At 41.9% G+C, this 24,622-nt stretch overlaps 3 protein-coding genes across 4 annotated transcripts; 1 reads left to right on the plus strand and 2 right to left on the minus strand.

The window, feature by feature from the left end:
• Positions 1 to 555: 555 nt before the first annotated feature.
• On the minus strand, positions 556 to 3,573 carry LOC145482542 (uncharacterized). The gene is made up of 2 exons (XM_081461136.1): positions 2,983 to 3,573; positions 556 to 2,229 (listed from the first exon to the last, which is right to left on the minus strand). Exons 1-2 carry the CDS (start codon positions 3,571 to 3,573, stop codon positions 1,204 to 1,206), a joined length of 1,617 nt encoding a protein of 538 aa, XP_081317262.1. The 3' UTR covers positions 556 to 1,203.
• Positions 3,574 to 4,244: 671 nt separating this feature from the next.
• LOC145482189 (dynamin-related protein Dyn2-like) lies at positions 4,245 to 16,426 on the minus strand. 2 transcript variants are annotated; one of them, XM_081460807.1, is made up of 8 exons: positions 16,013 to 16,426; positions 13,854 to 14,314; positions 12,784 to 13,116; positions 11,603 to 11,817; positions 10,088 to 10,282; positions 8,806 to 8,941; positions 7,727 to 8,208; positions 4,245 to 7,156 (listed from the first exon to the last, which is right to left on the minus strand). In XM_081460807.1, exons 2-8 carry the CDS (start codon positions 14,296 to 14,298, stop codon positions 6,839 to 6,841), a joined length of 2,124 nt encoding a protein of 707 aa, XP_081316933.1. In that variant the 5' UTR covers positions 14,299 to 14,314; positions 16,013 to 16,426; the 3' UTR covers positions 4,245 to 6,838. The 2 variants fall into 2 exon arrangements, with proteins under 2 accessions (XP_081316933.1, XP_081316932.1); XM_081460806.1 differs by having other exon boundaries at positions 13,854 to 16,426.
• Positions 16,427 to 20,530: 4,104 nt separating this feature from the next.
• Positions 20,531 to 24,005, plus strand: LOC145482180 (uncharacterized). The gene has a single exon (XM_081460794.1). The coding sequence runs from the start codon at positions 21,330 to 21,332 to the stop codon at positions 23,298 to 23,300; it is 1,971 nt and encodes a 656-aa protein (XP_081316920.1). The 5' UTR covers positions 20,531 to 21,329; the 3' UTR covers positions 23,301 to 24,005.
• The last annotated feature ends 617 nt before the right edge of the window (positions 24,006 to 24,622 follow it).

Genomic DNA, 24,622 nt, shown 5'->3' on the forward strand with positions numbered 1-24,622 from the left:
GTCAAGTATAATCATAGTTACATAAAAAATAGCCTTTTACCTCAGGAAATTATAGATTAAACGTGTCAGAAACCACGAAGAAAACGCTAAAACTTCTCCAGTCAAACAATATATTTATGACTCCTTTGTTCTCTACTATTGTCACTATTTGCTGAGAAAAGTTGTAAACTGACTCCGTTGTCATGTGGGTGCCATATTCAGCACATTACCTGTTATGTTTAATCAAAGAAAATTTATCATTTATGCTAATTTTTCGTCGGCAACAAGGAAGCAACAGTAATTTTCCTGTATCAGACACGTATTTAATTAATTGCATGTGCATTCTTCTCTGGAGCAAAGCTGAGCTAGTTTTTCCTAGAATATGGACCCTGCATTCGTAGAATTCCCACAGCAAAGTATTTGCATTCATTGGCAGTTGAAAGATTGGCTGCCCTGGTTGAAATCAGATATGTCACGAGTTTTCGTTTGATGGCGTAAATTACCCAAATCGCCCCAACGTTTTCCAAGAAAGTCAAATTCCTAGAATCTCAAATTCCAAGAAGAATTAAGCTTGTTTAAAGATGAATATTGAAACCCAACTAAATCAACCCTACGAATTTTTCCTTTTATGGATTTTTATTTCTCAAGGGAAAAGCCCTGGATAGTTGATCCATGCCTCTAAGGAAGGGTTTCGAGGCACGCTGTATATAGTTTATGATTTTTGTTTTATTGATTCTCCGAGCAGTGGTTTCGAGATATACTATTTATAATATATTTCATGACTATTTTTCGTTGTATAGACGGAAATTGCTAACCTAACAAGATCATGACGTTTTCTTGGAAAAACAGGGATGTTGGAACAGAATACATGAAAACAAAAAAAAACAAAACAAACAAAAAAAAAAAAAACAACAAAACTCTCGTTTTGATTATTAATATAGAATGCCGTATTAGCCTGAGTTTCAGCCTTGTTCTCTGGTCACTCAGAGGTGACAGGGCGGACGACAGTTTGAAGAGTGGAAACTCGAAACGTGTTAAAATGGCTGAGACAAATCATGCGTCAAGATTAATATGAAAATGCGGGCTGTATTCATCAAATCATACATCTTATAATCTATATTTTCCCCTTCTTCATTAACAACAGGGGCAGATCCAAAAAAAAGCATAACCCTGATACACGATTGGAACGTGCTGGAGAGAAAAGCCATATCCTAGAATAAGATTTTATTCTGTTTTTGTCTCTTTAGGGCTGATACTTGAGTCAGGTGAATCTGCTTTACGTTTCTGTGAATCACTGCCCTTGTTCAATAACGCAGCTCTGTATAGAAGACAAACTATTTCATCCTTCTCAGCTCCCGAAAGCAACGCTCTTTTTATTTTACTCACTGAATATTCTTGAAGCGTTTTTCCTCTCCGCGGCGGCATGGTACAATAAAATTTCTCCGCACGCGCAGCAAAAAATGTCAGTTCTTCGTTGGACGTTTTCCTTTCCTTCAACATTACTTCCAAGGCAAGAAGCAATTCCGTATCAATTAAACACTGTGGAAAATTATTAACGAGGCCAGCAATATTGGAGTAACTGTTTTTCTCCAGAAGTTTCTTCAGGAGTGAATGCGCTGCAAGCGAGTCACATACAGCATCATGGTGCCTTTCTTCAAAGTTTTCTTTCTCTCCCTGTTCGAACAATGAACGCACTTCACACTCTTGTTGATCTCCTGCCGTAATACAAGATTGATAAAGATAAAGGAGGCTTTGCGCTTTTTTAATTCGAATCGAAAACTTCTCTAATAGCGTCGATAATCTATAATTGTTGAGATCGGGGAATGACTTGATCGCAAATTTAAGAAGGTCGACCCATTTGATCTTCCTCATAAGAGCTTTGTTGCCTTCGTTATCTTGCAGTCTGCCAAACTCAGCCATCAACATACTCCAGTCAAAGACACAGTTATGGCACACAACATACTCAACATTTTCTAAGAACTCACACAACTTCGATGCCACGTCGGCAAACGTCGGCTTTCCTAGAAGAAACTCTGGCAATATTTTGTGCACTTTGCAAGCTCTCATTTGTTCCTCTCTCGGTTTGCAAGGATTCACATATGCCATCCACGGTTTAGAAACATTGTTTTCGACTTTAACAACGCCTATTTGTACGATGCGGTCTGTTTTTCTATCCAGTCCCGTGGTTTCAACGTCCAAAACTGCATAAACAGGTGGAAGACTTTGACTTGGCTTGGTTGAACAAACGACCTGCAGATCGGTATTGCAACAAAGTTCAGTGACATATCTGAGTCAAAATCGTATTTGAGTGTGCGGCGGAGAAAATTAAAGCTTCTATTAAAATTGTTGTTACTTTCAACTTGTAACTACTCTGGCTATTTACACTGTTGTTTGTCTGTTTTTGTTTGCGAGCTCACGATGGTGATACTCACATTATGCCAACGTCTCAGATTTTTGTTCCTCGCTCTGTAGGGTTTAACTGGTTTGTACCAGTTTTAAACCGGACCTTGTCAAACTATTTACACATGATGGGATTAACAGTTACCGTAACCGGGTAAGACGCATAGGTCTGGACAGAAATAATTTCAATATTTAGAGAGAAAGCCACATCAGTCTTAGCTGATTTTGATGCGGGTCCTCTATCCTGGTTTAATTGGAATTTGGAGATGTTAGTTGTTGTGGAGGGAGGAAAACCGAAGAACCCGGAGAAAAACCGTCGGAACAAGGAGAGAACCAACAACAAACTCAACCCAGATATGGCACAAGGCCGGAATCGAACCTGCGTCACATTGGAGGGAGGTGAGCGTGCTCATCACCGCGCCATCCCTGCTCCCCGCTTCCCTTCTTCTAAGACGATCGGATTGTAAAGAAGATGAGTAGATGCTAGGTTTTGGGTTCTTGGAAGACACGCTCCATGTCTCCGTGGAAACGTGGACGTTCTAGTGATTGAATTTATTGAATTCTAGCGTGATAATTAGTGCATGAAATTGATAAGTTTGTCACCTTCTGTTCTTGTATTGGTTCCAACTGCACTCGTTCATCAGCCTGGTCAGCTATTTGAACCAAAGCCTCTTTTTCTTCTTTTTCCCACTTGTCCATTACACTATTTAGTTCTTCGGTTTGACCTCGTTCTTCAGCCTGGTCAGCTATTTGAACCAAAGTCTCATTTTCCCACTTGTCCATTACACTATTTAGTTCTTCGGTTTGACTTCGTTCTTCAGCCTGGTCAGCTATTTGAAGCAAAGTCTCATTTTCCATCTTGTCCATTAAGCTATTTAGTTCTTCGGTTTGACCTCGTTCTTCAGCCTGGTCAGCTATTTGAAGCAAAGTCTCATTTTCTATCTTGTCCATTAAGCTATTTAGTTCTTCGGTTGGACCTCGTCCCTCAGCCTGGTCAGCTATTTGAAGCAAAGTCTCATTTTCCATCTTGTCCATTAAACTATGTAGTTCTTCGGTTTGACCTCGTTCTTCAGCCTGGTCAGCTATTTGAAGCAAAGTCTCATTTTCCATCTTGTCCATTAAGCTATTTAGTTCTTCGGTTTGACCTCGTTCTTCAGCCTGGCCAGCTATTTGAAGCAAAGTCTCATTTTCCATCTTGTTCATTAAGCTATTTAGTTGTTCGGTTTGACCTTGTCCCTCAGCCTGGTCAGCTATTTGAACCAAAGTCCATTAAACTATTTAGTTCTTCGTTTGTTAATTGACTTGTAGATCCGAAGGCAACTATGGGTGTAATACTACAATTAACAAATAATCCCACGAGGGCGCGTTGGATATGAGATAGTGCGCCGAGTTGGCTATCTACCATCCGGGCGGGGGGGGGGGGTACTTTAGGAATTTCTGGGTGGGGATGTGCCGCTGGGACCCTGGAACCCTTTATATCGGTTTTGAAGAGATTTTTTTGCAAAGCGTGAGTTCGGCGTGACTTTGTAATCTGAGATTTTTGTTGACCCTGAAGAAACAAGGTTTGGCGAGTAATCATTACAGATTGCGTAATTGAAAGTTGGCCAAAGTGGAGATCTGCGTGTGGTCGGCCCATGGCCGCGCGGTTAATAATTGTAATTATAAGTGTAATATTACGATAGCGTAATTGGTTAAGTTGAGTCAGCCGGCCGTAGAAAGTTACGCCATTTCGTGATAGTAAGCATCAAGGCTACTGTACTCCGTTGTTTCCATGTTTTTGCCACTAGTTTGACAGTTTCGTAGTGAAAAATAAGGAGCAAGAAATCGAAATGATAGACACTGCTTTATTTTCTATAAAAAGGCACTTTTATTCCGTTAGAAGTAGCAATTTTTTATTACGCTTTTATTACATGTGCCTAAATTCGTGAAACTAGTTTCAAATTATTGATTGCTCGACGACAGAGCATATACAATTGTTTTGAGAAAGGTTGTCCGGCAGAAGCGTATGCTGGAATGTCGTAGGGTATTATGGGTAATGCTAGTAATCAGGAGCCATAATCGGGGACGGAGACCGTAAGTCTTGGGATCCGCGCGCACCTATGATATGGGACAATTTTTCTATTTTTAGAACAAATTGCGCCATCCTGACGTCATATATCCGCGCGGATCCACGCACATGTCGGGGGCTCTCGCGTGGATGTTGTCAGGTTGCGTGATCAAATGGTGAGAGTTGAGAGACCTTGAGAGATTATCTTGCTTATTTTTCACAGCGATGGCAGGGAATAAGGCAGGGAATACGAACCAGGGCGCTTATATGTAGTTTTATGCTCTAAGCTAACGGAAAAGGTAGGTTTCTCAGGGTCGAAAACAAGACTTCAATCGCCCGCTGGGAATGAATAATAAGATCTGCTCGCGCTAGTTGTAAGCTTACGCGTATGTTTTTGCGTTTGTTCTGACTTAAGAATATAGCAAAAAAACACTCTACTCTGGTATCGAGTTAATTTGTGAGTTGCTCAGACAATGGTTAATCATAACCAAAACCTGTTTTGATGGTTTCTTATTGTTTCTGCTTGTTTGGTGAGTGTGCAAAAGTTTTTGAAAGGAAAGTCTGACGCGTACAATTAGCTCATTTGCATAGTGCAGCTCGTGCACTTTCAAGTCCGAGTCGGTGTTTTCAATTGTCAACAAATCTTGACAAAGATTTCTTTCGTTATCTTTTGTGCTGAGATGCTGCAACAAATTTCACGAACGCAAAAAAGGCTACTAACATTAGGTGTGTTTCTTCAGCATAAACGTAGTGAAGTTTTACAATGCGAAAATGAAAATAGACAAGGAGTTTTGATAACTCGATCAACAAAATCGAAATCGAAGAAAGCGTCATTGTAACTTTGCTGATTATTTCTGCTTAATTCGCATATTTTCAGCTTAGCTTTTAATATGTTCTCAAACATTTATCAATCTTAAACATATTTAAAAACTATAGAGTTATTGTTTGAGTTCGATGTACGCTTTCACACGAAAGTGCGGCGGAAGTACAATTTGTCATGTTTACTGACTGTACAAAACAAGCATCAGCGGGCGCTCTCATTCATCGACAACAGAGAATTTACTGGATTTTTACACGAATAAAACTGAGCAGTATCTACGGACGTAAAGTTATTGGGTCTTGGTGAAAAATCAAGCGTTGCTTACAATTCAGGCGAAACTCAAACTAGCAATTATTTTGTTTTACTTTTCGGTCGCGATAGACTGGCAAATTCCTCGCAAGCTTGTGGCAAGAGGAGTAGGAAACTATGAAGTCCTGAAGCTCTGCTATATCTAAATATATCCAGCTAGTTTTTTTGCTGTGTAATGGAAAAGCTGTTAATCTTCAACATATGTGAAATTTAAAGTGGAGTAATGTGCAGGTCATGTAAAAGAAGCATCCGTCGGAACACAACTTGGTCAGCGATATATATCTATAGTAAGCTTAAAGCGGATCATACCTAAATTCGACACTGTCTTACTTCACTCAAACTGGAGCAGCTTACGACGAAAATACTTAAGCAAAATTCCAACAGACGTAAACGCGTTGAGTTGTGGGCCAAAAACATGAAAAATTTCGGGAGTTTCGGACGCCATTCCCCCCGCGCGACATCCGCAAAAATCCTTGCAGCATGTACGCGCGTGTGCCGCAGGCGATGGCGCAATTTGTTCTAAAAATAGAATTTTTGTCCCATATCATGGGGACAACCCCAATACTAGAAATGACGCGCGCTTACGGTCTCCATCCCCGATTATGGCTCCTGTAGTAATATAGAAGGAAACAACACAAACACGTGTATTTATGTTTCCCCCCTCCTTGCTGAGATACCGTGAACCTCAGTTTCTGTCAATTTTTTTCGAAACAGCTCTATATGTCAACGATGAGGTTATTAAACCTAGTTTAAAAGTAGTATTTGATTCATAATCTAACTAAAATAAACTCAAATTTTCTCGAGAATGGAATATTATGATTCGTCGGATCGCGAGGGTTTCAATAACACTGAGCCATGATTGAATAATAGATAGCTTTAGATCGGAGTAAGGTCTGCATGTAGCGATGGTATGGACGAGAAATGCTGGTTTGGGAAAACAGCACATTTTTGCCCTAAAATTGAAATAAGCTACCGGGAATCGGGAGACTAAAAGAAACCTTTCAAGTAAACTAGAGATAATATCTCAGTACCTGTTCATAACAGTATCAGACAGTTTCACAAAACTTGAGAGAAGGGATTAAAAAATTTACGATGATCCGTCTACATCCGGATACTCCTCAAACAGCATTTACGATTAGAATTGTCACCCTACGCATCCCCGTGATATGGAACAAATTAGCTTATAGTCATGCCATGCCAAACGATGCAAATTAAACAAACGTGCAAAAATTCTTAAGTAAGGCACTTTCCTTAAAGACAACAAATGAAAAGATTGTTCCAGATCAGTAAATCTTGCCACCTTTTACTGGGGATCCCTGTTTCATGCGGAGCAGTTTGTCTACTACGTTAGTGGTGCGTGGCAGCGCTTCCTCCAGAGCCTGGGACTGTTTCCTGCACATTTCACGCTGGTCCCGGATGTCCTTCCTCTCCTGCAAGAACTCGACCAAGTTCTCCTTCTCCAAGGCGCGGCGAAGGTCATCTACCAACTGCGTGACGAAGAAATGAAAGATGCAGCGAGGGACTGTGTCACACACGTTCATTTTCAACACGTTGAAGCATCGAACTACGTTCCTTTTTAGATTCTTCATATCCTCAAGTTCCTAAATAACAAAAAGATAACATATCCTCATTACTAGTGTCTCAGTTCCTAAAAAAAGCAATGTTATGGTTAATTTACAGTTTTGCAACATATTGTAATTGGCTGAAGAAAACTGGTGCAAAATGTATGCACCAGCTGTTCGGCAGAGGGTCCCCCCATCTACCAGCAACACACCAATCCAGTTATTTGACACCAGAGAAACTATGAATAAATCAAATGGCATTTGTTGTTTAAGAAGCAATACGAAACTGTACACAATAAATCTTGACTCATAACTACACCATTTGATGCATAGCTGTCTTAGACAGTCCTCTAAAGAGGATGATGACAAGAATTATAATCGGATCTATCTAGTCCGGCGCTGCTCACCTGGACACACCAAAAAATTCTGGGCCTGCTTCTCCAGCCTGTTGAAACTGGCTAAACCAGATAAATCGATGTCTTGGAAAAATAAAATCTAAACTGAAATAGAACACCCCGTCCCTGACTAAGAAAAGAAAAACAAGTTTACCCTGTACAGTTCCAAGTGCCCATAATGGAACCTGCCCATACGCCCATGTTATATGCTCACCTTGTGGTTTACAAACGCAGTATGTGCGGAACTGTTGCCGTGACCTTCAATCTCGGTTACCAGATGCCGAGGGTAGAGTTTTTCCGCGAGGTGCTCCATGTGATTCATTGTTTTCGATATCATGCATGGATGAGTCTTGCTAAGGCCTTCCCTCGTAGTCAACGTCTGGGATTTCCACTGATCTATTTCGTCTGGCGTGGGGATTGGTGCAAACACCACGTCAATGCTTTTCTTCTGCATTTCCAGAAACTGTCGGATGAACTGAATGGTCTGGTCGTGTTTGGTTTCAAAGATTTTGTTCACAACTTTCGCTTCGACTGCTGTTTTGAGGGTGGGAAACTTGGACAGGCAGCGCTGGATGGTCTTTTGAACGATGTTCCGTAGAGTTTCCTGGACATTTTCAACCAGCTTCTTTGATATGGGAAACAGTTGATCAATAGGGCTGGTCATGGAGACTGGTTTACCGTCTTTCGGGTGATATCCTACAAACACATTAAAAAATACTAAGATATCGTTGTAAAGCAGAGAAATACAAGGAAACATTGTCTTTGACCCTTTTATTGATAATATATTCCCCCCTTTATCTATAAATAGATTTAAATGAGATTTAGGTATTCTAATTTTTAAACTCTTGCAAATTTTCAGCTCTTGTTGTTTTAGGGAGTTCCATAGATGCAGAGCTACTATGCAGCTCTGCTGTAAAATAGCTATTTTGTTATCATTAGTGTTGTTGTTTTTAGTATTGGGTCTTGGAAAGAAACAATAGTCCTGTCTACCAAGTAACAATTTCGCTGTTTTTTTTCCACAGTTCAGGTCAGTGGTAATTGTATAAGTCATAAAATGAAACAGCTATTGACTAGGCGGGTTACAAGGATAAAATACCTCTCTACCGAGTTGGCCACTGGGTTTGTTATGGGATAAAGCACTTATTGACCGAGATGGTAAAAAGATAAGAAAAATCTTGATCGAGTTCTTTGTTACATAAAATACTTAACGACTTACGAACGTACTTAAACCTACTTTACATGCCCGTCACATGTTTCAAAAGTTACCCGCACCTCTGGTGGTATGTTTTGTACCTGTGTAATTCTCGTAGAGCAGGTTCTGCAGTAGCTGACTGTTTTCACTACCCTCTCCTAGCGGGGCGGCCACACCCTCCAACTTCCTTTGGTGTGTTCTTATGTCGTCATCATTGCGCATAGCCAGAGGATCAACCTTGACAAGACATAGTGAGCCATAATTAATAATGTCTTAAATAAAAGCAACTCCTTCTTAAGAAGAATTGTAGCTTAATGCATGGTTAGCGCGTTGGACACCAAATTGAGCCACGCCCACCCTGTCTCGGGCACTCGGGGCCCCGCTTTGGGTCTAGTGGTGTTGAAAGAGTATAAAAGGCTACCGGCAACCTGACACGTAGTACAGCTTGTAATGGACTAGAATCCCATGTAGGATTAGCAGGGAATACGAGTTGAGCACCGGCCAGCAAAGCCACTTAGAACTGTAAACAAACTTTGTAAGCAACTACTGCTTCGTTGACTCAAGAAAGATTATGAAATTTGTGATAATCTTAGCACAAATTACTTTATTTGTCGGCACGGAAGGGAGGTTTGGAGGCGGGTTTGAACTGCGTGTTGTATAGAGTAAGGGATGTCTTTCGGTTGCCCTTAGCAGGGTGAGACTTTGTTAAGTCAGCCTTCTCCGTGAACAGAAGTCAAGCTCATTTTCTTTTTCTTTGTTATGGACCAACACTGGTTTTCGTTTTCTTTTATTTCGTTAGTGCTGTTATATAGAATTAGATCGCTGTAAAATCCTCCATTTATATCACAAAGTATTTGTGTACAGCACGTTAAATTAGGAAACCCTAAAGCCCCTTGGTCAGGGGCACACACTCTCTTTTCTTTTCGTCTGCTGTTTTTCAGGAGTTTTCGTGTCAGGCTTTGTTGTACTTATTTTTCATGATTCAGTCATAGTTCGCGAATCTTTGTAACAACTGTTGAGATTATTGAATAAATGGCACGGTGGACATTGCTGGAAGACAAAAATTATATCTTTTTACTTGACGTTTTGTATGTTTCAACATACATCTTTAGAAGTGACCTTTGAGAAAAGAAGTAACAACTAAATTGAATTAATATTTGAGGCCGAAACTGTGCCTCTTCACCTTTGCAAACCAAACTCACTGAGTAAATCAAATTGAAAACAAAAATGAAAATATACTAGTATCAGTTGAGTTACCGTACGATAATCTTTTTCGCAAGCTTTAAAATTGCGCCCTAACACAATCTTACGTCACTAAATTGAAGAAATTCATCCACTATACATACCTACTTCAAAAACCCAAGTTAGTCAGTGTTTTCTCACCTGGTAAACGGCCTCACAGAATGAATTAAACAGCTGTCTCACGTTTTCGCCTCCTTCCATGTCGGAAGTATTGTTAAAGAGAAGTTCCTTCAATTCTGTGATGAGGTTATGCTTTAGCTTCATCGCAACCGCCCCTTTTCCCTCGTCCGACTCAGGGACTTCGCTGTCCTCAAGTTCTTTCAGCGTTTCATCCACCTATTTCGATTGGAAAACAGTTGCCATGTTTTGTAAGTGTTGGAGAGAATATCGGAGAGGTTTGCGATTTCTTGAATACACTGTAGTTAATAGTAGGAAAAGTTATAACGCGTGTGACTCCGAGTTGTGTTCTTGGAAAGACTCTCAATTCTTACGGTGTCTCTCTCTACCCAGGAGTATAAATGGGTTCGGACGAATTAATAACTATATGTTATTGAACTAGCGTGAGCTAGATGTTGAGGTTGAGGATGAATTTAACGACTGAGCAGCTGCTTTGTTGTGAGTTTACGCTAAAATCAAACATTATGTTGACCTAATGCAGCAAAAGTATATTTTGCAACATACCATGCAAAACTCTACTAAACTAGAATTTTTCAACACTTTTAAGAACGATTATACACCCTCCTCTTACGTAGGCATAACGAGCAAACAAAGCGAAAGAAAAGAACTAGTGAAATTTAGGATAGACAATCACAAACTAAGGATTGAGAATGGTAGATATGATCAAACTCCAAGGGTTAACAGACTCTGCCCTATTTGTGAATCTAATCAAACTGAAGACGAATCTCGCTTTCTTATATATTGCAATAAATACGCTATTCTAAGAAAAAAAATTTATACTGAAAAATAGAACATATCATTCCAACTCTTAAAGAATTATCTTCATTACAAGCCATTGGCGAACTTATGACTTCTTCATGTCATTATATTGATATCAGGAACCATAATCGAGGACGGGTCCCCGATTATGGCTCCTTATTAATATTCAAGTAACAAAATTTAGTTCATCTTACTTTGATCCACGCAATCTACTTTCAATCTACTTCCTACTTTTTGATCTACTTTCAAATCAAACCAATGTAACTTGATTGCTATGTCATAACATTTTATGATATGATCAGGATAATCGTTACTGTTTTAGTTTTAGTTTTAGTTTACAAAAGCTTTCGCAACACTGTATGTATTTATAATCATGCTAGTTGTTGTTGTTGTTTGGCGAGGTCCATGACCTTGCAAATAAAGAACGAGAACAAAATTCCCTAATACGGACCGAACAATGAAGTATTTATTGGCTCTTTTTAAAACTCTGCTGTTAAATAAATGCCTTCCTGTGAGCCATTCCTGCTAAACGCAGGCGTAAAGGTTAAGTATTTATTTCCTGGTTTCTCAAGGGTTACTTTCGTGAAAGGGAAACTCAAAATGTGCGCCAAACATGGAGAAAAAAGATTTCTACTTAACAATAAACTGCTTTCTTGTGTGCAATGTTTTGAAAGAAAAAAACAAACAAACAAAAAAAAACATGGCACACAATTTGTTTACCTCTGCTTTTAGGGCTTTCATTTCACGCACCAGATTGGGAACCTCCGTGACCATTTTTTCGGCCAGTAAAGATACCATGGTGTCCATTAGTCGATCAATGCCACACACATGTTGGATATCGCTGTACTGTGGGTGATTCGCGAACCACTCTTTCTCCTTTATACGGGTCATTTCAGCGTCCCAGTCCTTTTCTTTCGGATCTGTACCATCTTTGCCTGGTTTGTTGAGGGTAAAAAAAGAGACTAATAAACTGTTGCCTGTGGTATACAAAACACTCAGGTGGAGGCGCAGTGGCCTCATGGTTAGTGCGCTCGTCTCTGGATCAAGAAATCCGGGTTCGAACCCTGGCCGAGGACACTGTGTTGTATTCTTGGGCATGGCACTTTCAAGTCAAGTCAAGTCAAGTCAAGTCAAAGATGACTTGACTTGACTTGACTTGATTTGACTCTCACAGTGCCTCTTTTCTCCCAGGTGTACAAATGGGTACTGGCGAATTTAATGATGGGGGTAACCCGGCGATGGATTAGCATCCCATCCAGGGGTGGAGTAGAAATACTTCTAGTCACTTCATGTTACGGAAACCGGGATAAGCTCCGTGCTAGTGGGCCACTTGGCTCGTATGCAGACTTTACGTTACCCATACAAAACACTCAAAGCAATCGGAGATCATATCTTTGACCAATCAATTGCAACAGCGTTTCCCAGTGTGCCAAGTGAACAGCCTTCCGCGCTTTCAATCAAGTTGATTGATTTGAGTCGGTCGAGTCGTTAATTTTTTCCTTGTAGTTTTGATGGGTCTGTTACGCTTCTTTCGCTTCAGTGATTGCCATTGTGATTATCTCGGTTTATTTTGCACAATCATCATCATCACGTCCAGTTAAGGAGAAAGTCAAGTAGTAGCAGGACCAGCAACAGCAGTAACAGAGGCAGCAGCATTAACAATGGCAATAGCAGTGGCAGTAGCAGTAGCAGTAGCAGTAGCAACATTAAAAGAAGTAGCAGCAGTAGCAGCGGCAGTAGCAGCAGCAGTAGCAGCAGCAGCCGCGTCGGCAGCGGTAGTAGTGGTAGTAGCGGCATTATAGTGGTAGTAGTTTCAAATCATTTCAAGAGTTTAACTAAAGTAGTTTCCAGAATTATTGAAGAAACGTTCTTCGCTCAAGGTACAAGTCTAAACTTCTTACCCCGAAGCACAATAAAGCGGTTATCCTCCAGGGTAAAGCTTGACCCGTTCAAAGCCACCCTTTTACCCATGTCATCACTTTCTCTCAGCTTGTCTGGTTTGGTTAGAGCGCAGATGGTACGGCTCCTAAAATCTGCGGCCTTTTGCATGACAAGGTTTATTGCACTGTCGCCTGTGGGGTCCCCTACTTCGGACACTATCACGATAATGCTATTTGTGTTCTTTTCAATGTAATCCAGCACTAAACGTTGGGTCACGTGGTTCATTCGCGGGTCGTCGTTGGCGAAGTGGGCGCCGGGAAGGTCGACCAAGGTGAGAGTCGTGAGCTCGGGGCCTAGAAAAGATAGGACAGCACTTTCATCTACAACCGCAGTTCATATATGAATTATTTTATATAAACTTCACATCATTTCATTCCTCACGGGAAGAAATGAACTCACTGAATTGACCTCGCTCCCAATGTGTGGCTTCATAGCTCAGTTGGTAAAGCATCGCACCGGTATCGCGGAGGTCACGGGTTCGAATCCCGTTGAAGCCCTGATTTTTTCAGGCTTCTTCTTTCCAGTTGCTTAAATTGGAAAATTTACTGCGATGATCATTCTTCACTTTCATCTACAACCGCAGTTCATATATGAATTATTTCATATAAACTTCACATCAGTATTAGTTAACGTGCAATTTTCAGCCCGCGTGGCTGGCGAGATTTCGCGCGCGAGTGCTCTAATTTGTTTTGGCGGAGAAGTCGAGAGGGGTTTGGTGCCAATTGGTTAGGGGCGCGGTGGCACAGGCCCGGGCTAGAGCAAGACACTTACTTTCGAAATTCTTCTCTCCGCCCAGGACTAATAATTTTTGGCGCATTCTTAGACTTCTTAGAGCAATTTGGCGTACTCCTCTTGGCAGCTTGCGATGGACTAGTGTCCCATCGAACAGGGACGACCAAACTCCTTAGTCACTTCATCCCTCGGCAAAAAAAGTGAGCGGAAGGGCCTGCTAAGTTGGCGTCCCATATGTAAGTAGTAAAGAATACAATTGAACAAGCTGAGATCTAGATTTTCATATTTAACAGCTCACCTTGCAGAGTAACATTGACAGGGGTTTTTGATATCGGAGTTCCCTCCTCCTTGGGAAGTTCACCTGAAACCTGGTTGAGAAAATTCTCCACTGCATCATCCGTGGGGTTTTCCACCTTTCCCCCTAATTTTGGTATCTTTTCGCATTTCACTTCTACCACTCTTTCTCGGCCATTCCGTAGATTGAGTATTATGGGATACGTGGTGCGTGCCTGCAGGGTGTTGGCCGTTTCATTTCGTCGCATTGGGAGAAGATATCGACCAATCAGTCGGTTTATGAGCGTGGTCTTTGCCATGTTTTGTCGACCGACCATGACTAGATGCGGAATGTTGAAGGTTTCTCGCAGAGTGTCGTTACTTAACATGCTTTGAATAAAATCCAAAACAACTCCAAAGTCGCTACTTCGGCCATACTTGGCAACGGGTGCTTCAACTATATCTGACATTCTTTTCTGACTGTTTCTGCAATGTTGGAGACAAACAAACAAACAAACAAACAAACAAACAAACAAACAAACAAACAAAAAACTTAAGTCATCTGAAAAAAGACCAGATACCCGCAAGCAATGATTGGAGGTAGCCTCATGATTAGTGCGCTCGTCTCCGGATTAAGCGGAGAGGGAGGAGTAGAAATACCCCTAGTCGCTTCATGATACAGAAACCGGGAAAACCTCCGGCCGGATGGGGCCACTTGGCTCGTATGCAAACTCAGACTGCTTTCCTTACCTACCACAGGCATTGAGCAGGCCCTATTATATTCCTTAAACGAGCACTTAAAAGTTGGCAGAAATGCTATGTTGCCAAGCCATCTCGCTATATCCTTTTATAATTATGTATACCAAGTCCGGTGACGAAATCAACAAATAAATCAATAAATTGAATCTATTGCTTACATCTTACCTTTCAGGAACTGCGATTTACGCACTGAACATAATCTTGGAGATATCTATGATTTTCAAGCTACAAATTCCCACAAGTGAAGATTATAATATGCCACAGTGGCAAACGGTGAAATACAAAACATTTTCCAAATTGCACCACCAGCGTTTTTTGCAACAACTGCTAAGCTTTTCCATGATTTAATTCCTAGGAAATGTAAACTATACCCATAGAACCAACCAGATAGTTTTGGTTATTGAGCCTCGTTTCGTAATTTAACTTACTCATACGCTCGTTCCACCTCAATTGTTTCCACTCGTACGAGCCGTACACAAGTCTCAACTATTGACTCATATTATGGAGTTCCATCTTACAAACAATCCTACTTGGGTGTGGGAAAATTCCCTGGGTGAACTCAAGGATGGACTCTGTGTTGTTTTGGGAAGAGGGTCAGTTGTTACAACTGTTTTGAAGAGCACTGATCCTTTGCAAATATGATAACTCACTATTCCTAAAATATCGAATGAGTTTACTCAGTCTGCAACCTATTCCGGCTCTTCAAAAGGGTTTATATTGAGGAAATATTCCAATGGCCCCGCCTGGCAAATTGGAATCCCGTAAGTGAAATTAGTTAAAGATTGCCACGTCATGTACAGATTATATTAGGCGAAGAAGAAACAAGAAAGTCAAGAAATAACAGGAACGACACTCAAACCGAATGAATTCAGCGGCCTCGAGATCAGTTAAAGCCTTCTAGTTGTGATTTAAACTTCCTTTATCTGATTCTTTATGCAGCTGAATTTTTACACACTCTTTCAAGCTTTCACTTGCTGCGCGATGCAACTTGTAGTTTTGAGTATTTTGTAAGTATCATTTCAACTGCGACGAGCTAATATGACGGGGTAATATGGAGGACTGATACGTATACTTATTCCTTCGCTAAATTTTGATCTCAAACTAATTGAATGCTAATCGCTGAAATTATTTAAAATTGCAACATCACGATCGAAGGATCTCGAATTCGCTATGTATAGGGCTGTTAACTTTACCATTTTATCCTCCAAAACATTCGCGATGGCTCGCTCTGGTACTGTCGTGTTAAGGTTTCAACTTGACCTTTATAGGACCGGCTAGTTCGGACTTTTTTAAACAATAACAACTATGAGCAATGTAATTCCTAACATTCAATTTGTCTATTTCAAAGAAAAGTGAAAACATGGTCGCATGCCACGCCAGTTAATTAGTCTGAAGCGAAACATTTCACATATGGGAATTAAATACCTTGTTTAGATTTAAGCCGGCGAACTGGTAGCTTTGCGAACCGAGGCAGTCTTGCAAGGCAGCGCTCTTCCTGCGTTCTTCTCAATCCAGAGGATGCTACCTGACAAACGTTATTCCTTCAGCCAAGAATCTTCACTCTTTCCGATTTCGCTATTTAAATCGATTAAATTTTCAGCAACTGTCCTTCTCTTTTATCTTTCAGTACACGGAAACGTTTTGCAGCTTTCTCGGAAAAGCAGGCCTGTTTGCACAACGAATGAAAGCGAGGCTTGAACAGATTACTCTGTCATCTCCAATTGGCTATTTCAGGCTGTCGTTAACTTACTTTCAAAAGATATCAATAAGCATGGTTTTTGAACTGACAATGTTTGCAAGGCGTTCTCCAAGTCATTATTTATCATAACTTTAATAAAGCGTTTTACTGACTTACTCGGGAATACCATGAGTGATAAAACTTGCCCAATCCCTAAATCTAATAAGAACTTCTTAATAAAACCGAAATTCATTTCACAAGTCAAGTATAATCATAGTTACATAAAAAAATAGCCTTTTACCTTAGGAAATCATAGATTAAACGTGTCAGAAACTACGAAGAAAACGATAAAACTTCTCCAGTCAATATATATTATTTCTTTGTTCTCTACTATTGTCATTATTTGGCGAGAAAAGTTGTAAACTGACTCCGTTGTCATGTGGGTGCCATATTCAGCACATTTCCTGTTATATTTAATCAAACAAAATTAATCGTTTATGTTAATTTTTCGTCGGCAACAAGAAAGCAACAGTAATGTTCCTGTATCAGACACGAATTTAATTAATTGCATGAGCATTCTTTTCTGGAGCAAAGCTGAGCTAGTTTTTCCTAGAATATGGACCCTGCATTCGTAGAATTCCCACAACAAAGTATTGCATTCATTGACAGTTGAAAGATTGGCTGCTCTGGTTGAAATCAGATATGTCACGAGTTTTCGTTTGATGGCGTAAATTACCTAAATCGCCCCAACGCTTACCAAGAAAGTCAAATTCCTAGAATCTCAAATTCCAAGAAGAATTAAGTTTGTTTTAAGATGAATATTGAAACCCAACTAAATCAACCCCACGAATTTTTCCTTTTATGGATTTTTATTTCTCAAGGGAAAAGCCCTGGATAGTTGATCCACGCCTCTAAGGAAGGGTTTCGAGGCACGTTGTGTATAGTTTATGATTTTTGTTTTATTGATTCTTCGGACAGTGGTTTCGAGATATACTATTTATAATATATTTCATGACTATTTTTCGTTGTATAGACGAAAATTGCTAACCTAACAAGATCGTGACGTTTTCTTGGAAAAACAGAAACAAAACTCTCGTTTTGATTATTAATATAGAATGCCGTATTAGCCTGAATTTCAGCCTTGTTCTCTGGTCACTCAAAGGTGACAGGGCGGACGACAGTTTGAAGAGTGGAAACTCGAAACGTATTAAGAGTGCCTGCCTGTAAAAATCAGACAAATTCTTAATTTCGCGGCAAGAGTCGAAAATTCGATTTCGCTCATATTCTTATGGTAGATAGGCTAGGGCATGACAAAAACTACTGGATAAGATATCATTTTATTTCAAAGAAATATGCAAATTCCCAAATTCCGTTAAAATCGCCATTTGACGCACCATTTTATTAAACAAGTTTGAGAGCCTCGCTTGCAAAACCACACCATCCTTCCGTCTTTAAAACACTCAAATATTTTTTTGCAATGTTTAAATGTGTACTGGGTTGATTTTAGGGAATGTAGCCTTGCCTTTTTTGGTGCAAAATAAGTAAATTTCGAAGACATGTATTTCATTCACTTAAAAGTACTTCGTGAATATAATAAATTTTCACCATGTGCGAAACCTTCAAATGGATTAAGCTTCTCGTGGTTGAATTGCAGAAGGATAGTCTACAGATTCCTGTGAAAATTTCTTTGGGCAAATGATTGTGAGCGACGCGAGAGCTTTTCAAAGTACGTCAAACATGCAAATATTTGACCATCCGTCGTCAAATTTCAATTTACGGGTCAGACGTATATTTTAGCATGCGCGACATGACTTGACCTATAATAAGTTGAAATAGACACAGAGCTGAAAATTTCGATAATGTTCTAACCTTATTTGTAGTAAAAGGCTGGTCCAAAGCCGATTTGACGTGTTTCTAGTCGATCTCTCACCATTTGTCGTACGTAAAGCAGAAGTTTGCTTTTGTTTACACAAGGTTAACGTCCGATGTACATCGCCTACTGTCAACCTATTATTAGTCGAATACCATGAATCTTCGACCATCTTTCTGCGTATATGAACATCACTGCATCTAAGTAAAAAACGGCTGAGTCATTTTGAGATAGCTGCTTGCTTTGCACTGCGCCAGAATATTACGTTCGATCGATTGCTGACCATTGCTGATGAGCGTGTCGGTGCAGCACAACATTACAGCCGTTATTTGTTCGTCACGCAATGCTGTCACGGCATATGCTGCACATTTTGATCTATTTTGTATAGAGCACTCTCAGGATAAGTGAAACAATTTAATCATTGTTCATCTGTTTGTTCATATATATAATAATATGTGTATATTTAAATAATCGTATTCTATAGTGTGCGTGGCCTCGGTCCAAGTCACGTTTGTTGTACGTTCTGATGTTTCAGAAAACAGCTGATAAAGCTAGTGCCTGTACTCACTATAATTTTAAAAAAATCGCCATAAACAAATTATGGATCAATGAAGCAAGAACTAGCTGAAATATAAATAGGAAATCACAACGTGCCTAATTCGTGAGAAAAACAGACTAAATTTAATTAGTAATTACGTTAGTAAACAAACCCTGGCCGTGCCATTTTATTTGGCGTATTTTTGCTTGCTTAGTGGCGAAGCATTGGTATGTTTGTAACAGAAAATAGAGGACTGGTGTCAATACAGTCCAAAATTATTGTCAGTGAAATATTGTAAATAAAACACCCATTGACCGGTCCGGTTACCTCCGCGGCCACCATTTGGTCGTTCCGATAAGGGTTTCATTATCGCCTTTATCCCTATTAAGCGGCCACCCAAAATTTAACAAACACACATTTTTAGTGAGGGTTCTGGCGCAGCGCTCATGCACACAGTGCAAGCGTAACGCAACTCCTCATCTGAAGATTCGGAGTTGCGTTACGCTTGCACTGTGTGCGTTCGCTTGCGACCAGAACCCTCACTATATATGTGTGTGTGCGAGAACGGCAGTTGTCGAAACTAAATTTTCGACAACCAATTTTCGACAAGGACACAGTGTTCCGTGAGTGCTGCGCCAGAAATGTGTGTGTATGTAACGCAACAGCACAGCAGTAAAATTAGGTGAAGTAGCGGGTCCAGAGAAGCTGCAACGTCCGTAATCAATATGCGCGGATGTGCCCTTCACTAGTTTATACAAAATTGCGCCACAAAATTTTTCCTATTGGAGAATTGCATGCACAGTGTATACTACGCCGTCATGGCTGCCGCAAGATATTCGTCCGATGTTCTGCAAATGTTCTACGGCCCAATACCGAGGGAGGAAAGAACAAACCTTCCCGAGCCGTTACAACCAGATTTTACCGCATTATACGACGGGTTCCAAATATCTCAAAACGATTTCCAAGAATGGCTCCGTGTGTGGAGAATGGTTATATCTGAAAGGAACCCAAACAATAAAGATCTTTTGAGGTTCGCAAGAGAAAACAAAGAAAAGATCACCGATGTGGTTGAACAAGAAACCCAAAGGTTAAACAACGTTAAAGTAAGTTTCGGGTTACAAGTAAAGTTCTCAATAGAAAGAAACGATGAAACGCAATTCATGGAGCATTATTTCAAAGAAGATGAACCGCATGTTTTCGGAAGGAACGACGAGGAAAAGATAAAACAAAAATTTGATGAATTCATTGAAAACGCAAAAGGAAAAATTGAACACTGGTCCGAGATGGGATCAGGATGGGCGGTTGAAAGGATACAGATCGCGTACGTGAATGTTGCACGCTATCAGCCACTTCGCGGAGGGAGCTATTTGCCTCTTCCTGCCAAACTGGCGAAAAAGAAGGCAATAATCAATGTGAAACACAGGGACAACGAATGTTTGAAGTGGGCACTCAGAGCCGCTTTATTCCCTCCGAAAAACGGGAAAGATCCGCAAAGGCCAAGCAAATATCCGGTCAATGACGGTATCAACTACGCAGGCATCGATTTCCCTACACCGGTAAAACAGATAGAAAAGCTCGAGGCACAAAACCCCAAACTCGCAATAAACGTATTTGGCTGGGAAAACGATTGTGTGATCGTGCACCAGATAAGCAAAAAACAAGCGAATGTGCCGCGGATAAACCTGATGCTAATCGAGTCAGGGGAAATTCAGCACTACTGTTACGTAAAAAGAGAAAGCGCTTTGCTATTCGATCAGAGCAAGAACAGAAACGCAAAACACTATTGTATGCTGTGTTTGACCGGTTTCCCAAGTGCAGACTTGCTAGCGAATCACAAAAAATATTGCAACGGTGTGAATGGCAGGCCGACAAGGATTGAGATGCCGAAAGAAGGGGAAAACATCCTTTCCTTCCAAAACTTCAAAAAACAGATGAAGATGCCTTTCATTATTTACGCGGATTTTGAGGCAATTATCAGAAAGATTCTGGGCTGTGAGCGTGAGAGAATGCAAACAAGCTACACAGAGAAGACCGAAATGCACGAGGCATGCGGTTACTCTTACCTTGTCGTGAGAAGCGATGGAAAGTGGTAGGTTCGAACACTCACAGGGGCGAAAACGCGGTGGGAAAGTTTTTAAGCGACATTCTGCAGGAAGAGGAGAAAATAAGAGAGAGTTTGGCCACACCAAAGCCCATTGATATGACGGCCGAAGACTGGGAAAAATTCAAAAACGCAAACGACTGCCACGTTTGTAACAAAAGTTTGATAAAAGACGAATTCTTAGACTCAATGCCCATCTGGAACCATGACACAGGGAGCTATTGCGGCCAAAGTCACAAAGGTTGTTATTACGCGGCGCTCAACAAAATAAAATTTGTTGGACCAAAAAGAGAAAGAAAAGAAAAAGACAAAATTGAAAAAAATTTGACAAAATTTGTTCTGCGCAGAACCTTTGATGAAGAAAAACTTCAGAGACGCGGTAAAGGACCATTGCCACATAACGGGCAGGTACCGCGGAGCCGCGCACAGCGAATGTAACAAGAAATTGCGAATTAACCCCAAGACGGACCCAATACCAGTTGTATTCCACAACCTGAGGGGCTACGACGCGCACCACTTGATGCAAGCGATGTCGAAGCTGGAGAAAGAGGTGAAATGCGTCGCCAACAACATGGAAAAATACATCACATTTTCGGTCGGAGGTCTGCGTTTCATCGACAGCTTGAACTTGATTCACTTGTAAGAGCGACACCGAAGGAGGCATTGAAAATAACATCAACGATTTCGAAAGGCAGCGACCTGCTTTTCAAAAAAGGGAGCTACCCTTACGAGTACATGGACTCAAGGGAAAGATTTAGCGAGAAGAGGCTTCCGGACAAAGAGAAGTTTTACAGCAAGCTGAACGACGAGCACATAACAGACGAAGAGTACGCGCACGCGCAGGCTGTCTGGGAGTATTTTGAATGCAAAACGCTGGGCGATTACCACGATCTTTACGTGAAAGCGGACGTCGCGCTGCTGGCGGATGTTTTTGAGAACTTCCGAAACCTGTGCCTTGAGAAGTACGGGTTGGATCCGGCGCATTATTACACGTCGCCAGGCCTCTCCTGGGATGCGCTCCTGAAAAAGACGGGGGTCGAGCTTGAGCTCTTCACAGACTACGAAATGCATCTCTTCGTGGAAAGGGGAATGCGGGGCGGAATCTCCATGGTGAGCAATAGGTACGCCAAGGCGAACAACCCGCAAGTAACGGGATACGACCCAAGCAAGCCAAAAAAATTCATCATCTATCTCGACGCAAACAACCTTTACGGATGGGCGATGTGCAAGCCCCTCCCGATAAGAGGTTTTAAATGGAAGCGTGACATGCCCACATTGGATGAAATCTTGAATAAGAAAGAGAACGATAAACATGGGTGGATTCTCGAGGTCGATCTCGAATACCCTGCAGAACTGCATGAGGAGCACAACAGCTATCCCCTGGCGCCGGAGAAAAAGGCCGTAAAAAAGGAGTGGATGTCGGACTACCAAAAGGGGTTGATGAAAGACCTGGATCTGAAACCCCCGGACAGCAATGAGCTGCTGCTAACGCTTCATGACAAAAAGAACTACGTCGTGCATTACAGAAACTTGCAGTTTTATCTGAAGCAGGGCATGAAACTGAAGCGTGTGCACAGGGTGCTGGAGTTCGAACAAGAACGCTGGATGGAGCCGTACATCCGGATGAACACAGAGTTCAGGAAGAAAGCGAAGAGCGACTTCGAAAAGAACTTTTACAAGCTCATGAACAACTCGGTTTTCGGCAAAACCATGGAAAACCTGCGCAACCGCGTTGACATAAAAATAGTGCGCAGCAACGAGACGGACAAAATAAGGAAATTGATCGCCAGTCCTTTGTACTCAAGGCATGTTTTATTTTCAAACGACATGGCAGGAATCGACATGCGAAAAAGCAAGCTGCTTCTCAACAAGCCGGTCTACACGGGGATGACGATCCTCGACAACAGCAAGATCTTGATGTACGACTTCTTTTACAACGAGCTTAAAAAGAAGTACGGCTCGAAGTGCGAGCTCTTGTACACGGACACCGACAGCCTTCTGATTCTGATCGAAACAGAAGACGTCTACGAAGACATGAAAAACAACATGGACCTTTACGACACGAGCGACTACCCGAAGGAGCATCCTCTCCACTCAAACACGAACAAAAAGGTCTTGGGCAAGATGAAAGACGAGTGTGCCGGAACCCCTATCGCAGAGTATGTTGGTCTGAGGCCGAAGATGTACTCCATCTTGAAGGCGGACGAAAACAATATCAAAAAAGCAAAGGGCGTAAAAAAGAACGTTGTCAAGAAACAAATAACGCATGAACAGTACAAGGAAACGCTTTTCGGTGCGAAGCAGCAATGGCATGGAATGAACATTCTTCGGAGCGCGGGACACGAGATCTACGGTATGCATCTTAACAAAATTTCGCTTTCGCCATTTGATTCAAAGCGATGGATAGGCGACGATGGTATCTGTACGAAAGCTTACGGGTACACCTGCATGGATATATTGTCAACATTAACGGATGATGAACTTAGAGGATTGGAAGCCGAAGTTTCAAAGTTGCTCTGGGGGTAACTGTGTGTTCGGAGGAACAACCAGCAGCTCTTCACGAACAAAGCCGCGCTTGGGCCCGTCGCGCAGATAGTAGAGAACGGGTTGATCCGGTTTGGAAAAAGATCTTTCAATGCCGAAAACTTTCAAAGACCAGATCGGATCTATGGCCCTTTTCACGCCCCCTTCAAGCTCGCCGGGCTGGTAGAGATAACGAACCTGGACAAGAGAGGGGAGGATTTTTTCGCGTTTCCCAACAGGCCTCGTGTAAGGTGTCGAAGGTCTCGCATAAACAGATTTTTCTTTGATGGCAACGGCGGATTTCCTGCCGATAAGGCTTGTGACCTCGTTGTTCAAAGCCGAAACAACTTCTGGAAGTCTTTTCACCCAGGCGGTGGACCGCTTGCCCTCAGGGAGAAGCATTTGCACGGCGTACTGGTGCCCGAACAATCGCTCCGCCAGGGTGCGGTTGAAACGTTCAACAATGGCCTGGTCGCGGTGAACGTCAACGCGCCCGCGCCGGATATATGTTTTGTGATTGTCCATCTCTTGCGTGACAGCGCCCATGAATTCGCGCCCGGGATCAACCTGCAGCATTTCAGGCCATTCGAGAGGCGAGCGCTTGTAAATCTTCTGAAAGGCCTGGGCGACCTCATCAGAACTTTTCGAAATCAGGGGTTCGGCCTCTTTGAAGCGGCTGGCCACGTCGACAACGGTGAGAGCATATTTGAAAACTTTACAGCTGCGAGGGAGCTTGTCGTGCGGCAGAAAAAGAAGGTCCGCCTGATGGACCTTGTTGGGTGTGGGAACGTCGAATTTCGGGCGAGGAATTCGCCTCGGCGCGGGGAGGTATATCTGCCAGAGCGCTTGCCTAATCGGCCACTTTTTTGCGGCTTCTTCAGGTACCTTGGCGGCGTCGGCTAATTTTTTGATCGCGGTGATTCCTTTCCAGTAGCCCCCAGGGCCGTAGTATATCTTTGAGAGTTTGGCGTCCATATAAGTAAGGCGTAAAAAAGTTTAAAGGAACCGGAAGGCCGCGTAGCCCAGAGCGAGCGCCCCGGCGCCCACGAACGCGAGTTCACCGTTTTTCTGCTGCTCGCTTGGCTGATAGAAATCCGAGAACTTGGGCTCCATCTGTTCGTCAGGATGCGCCTGGTTGTAGAGTTTGAAGGCGTAGTCCGTGTTGGTGAAGTTCTGCTTGGCCTACTCCTTTGTTTGCGCGTTGGTCGCGATCCAGTCGAGAAGTTGTGTCTGGTCTCGCGTGTATTTGGCGTAAGCCGCTTGGTAATCTTCGAGAGCTTTGTCGTGGCGCTTTTTTTCTTCAAGCGCGGCTTTGTCGCCCCCGC

The sequence above is a fragment of the Orbicella franksi genome, chromosome 3 (assembly GCF_964199315.1).
Source record: "Orbicella franksi chromosome 3, jaOrbFran1.1, whole genome shotgun sequence".
NCBI classification, from domain to species: Eukaryota; Metazoa; Cnidaria; class Anthozoa; order Scleractinia; family Merulinidae; genus Orbicella; species Orbicella franksi.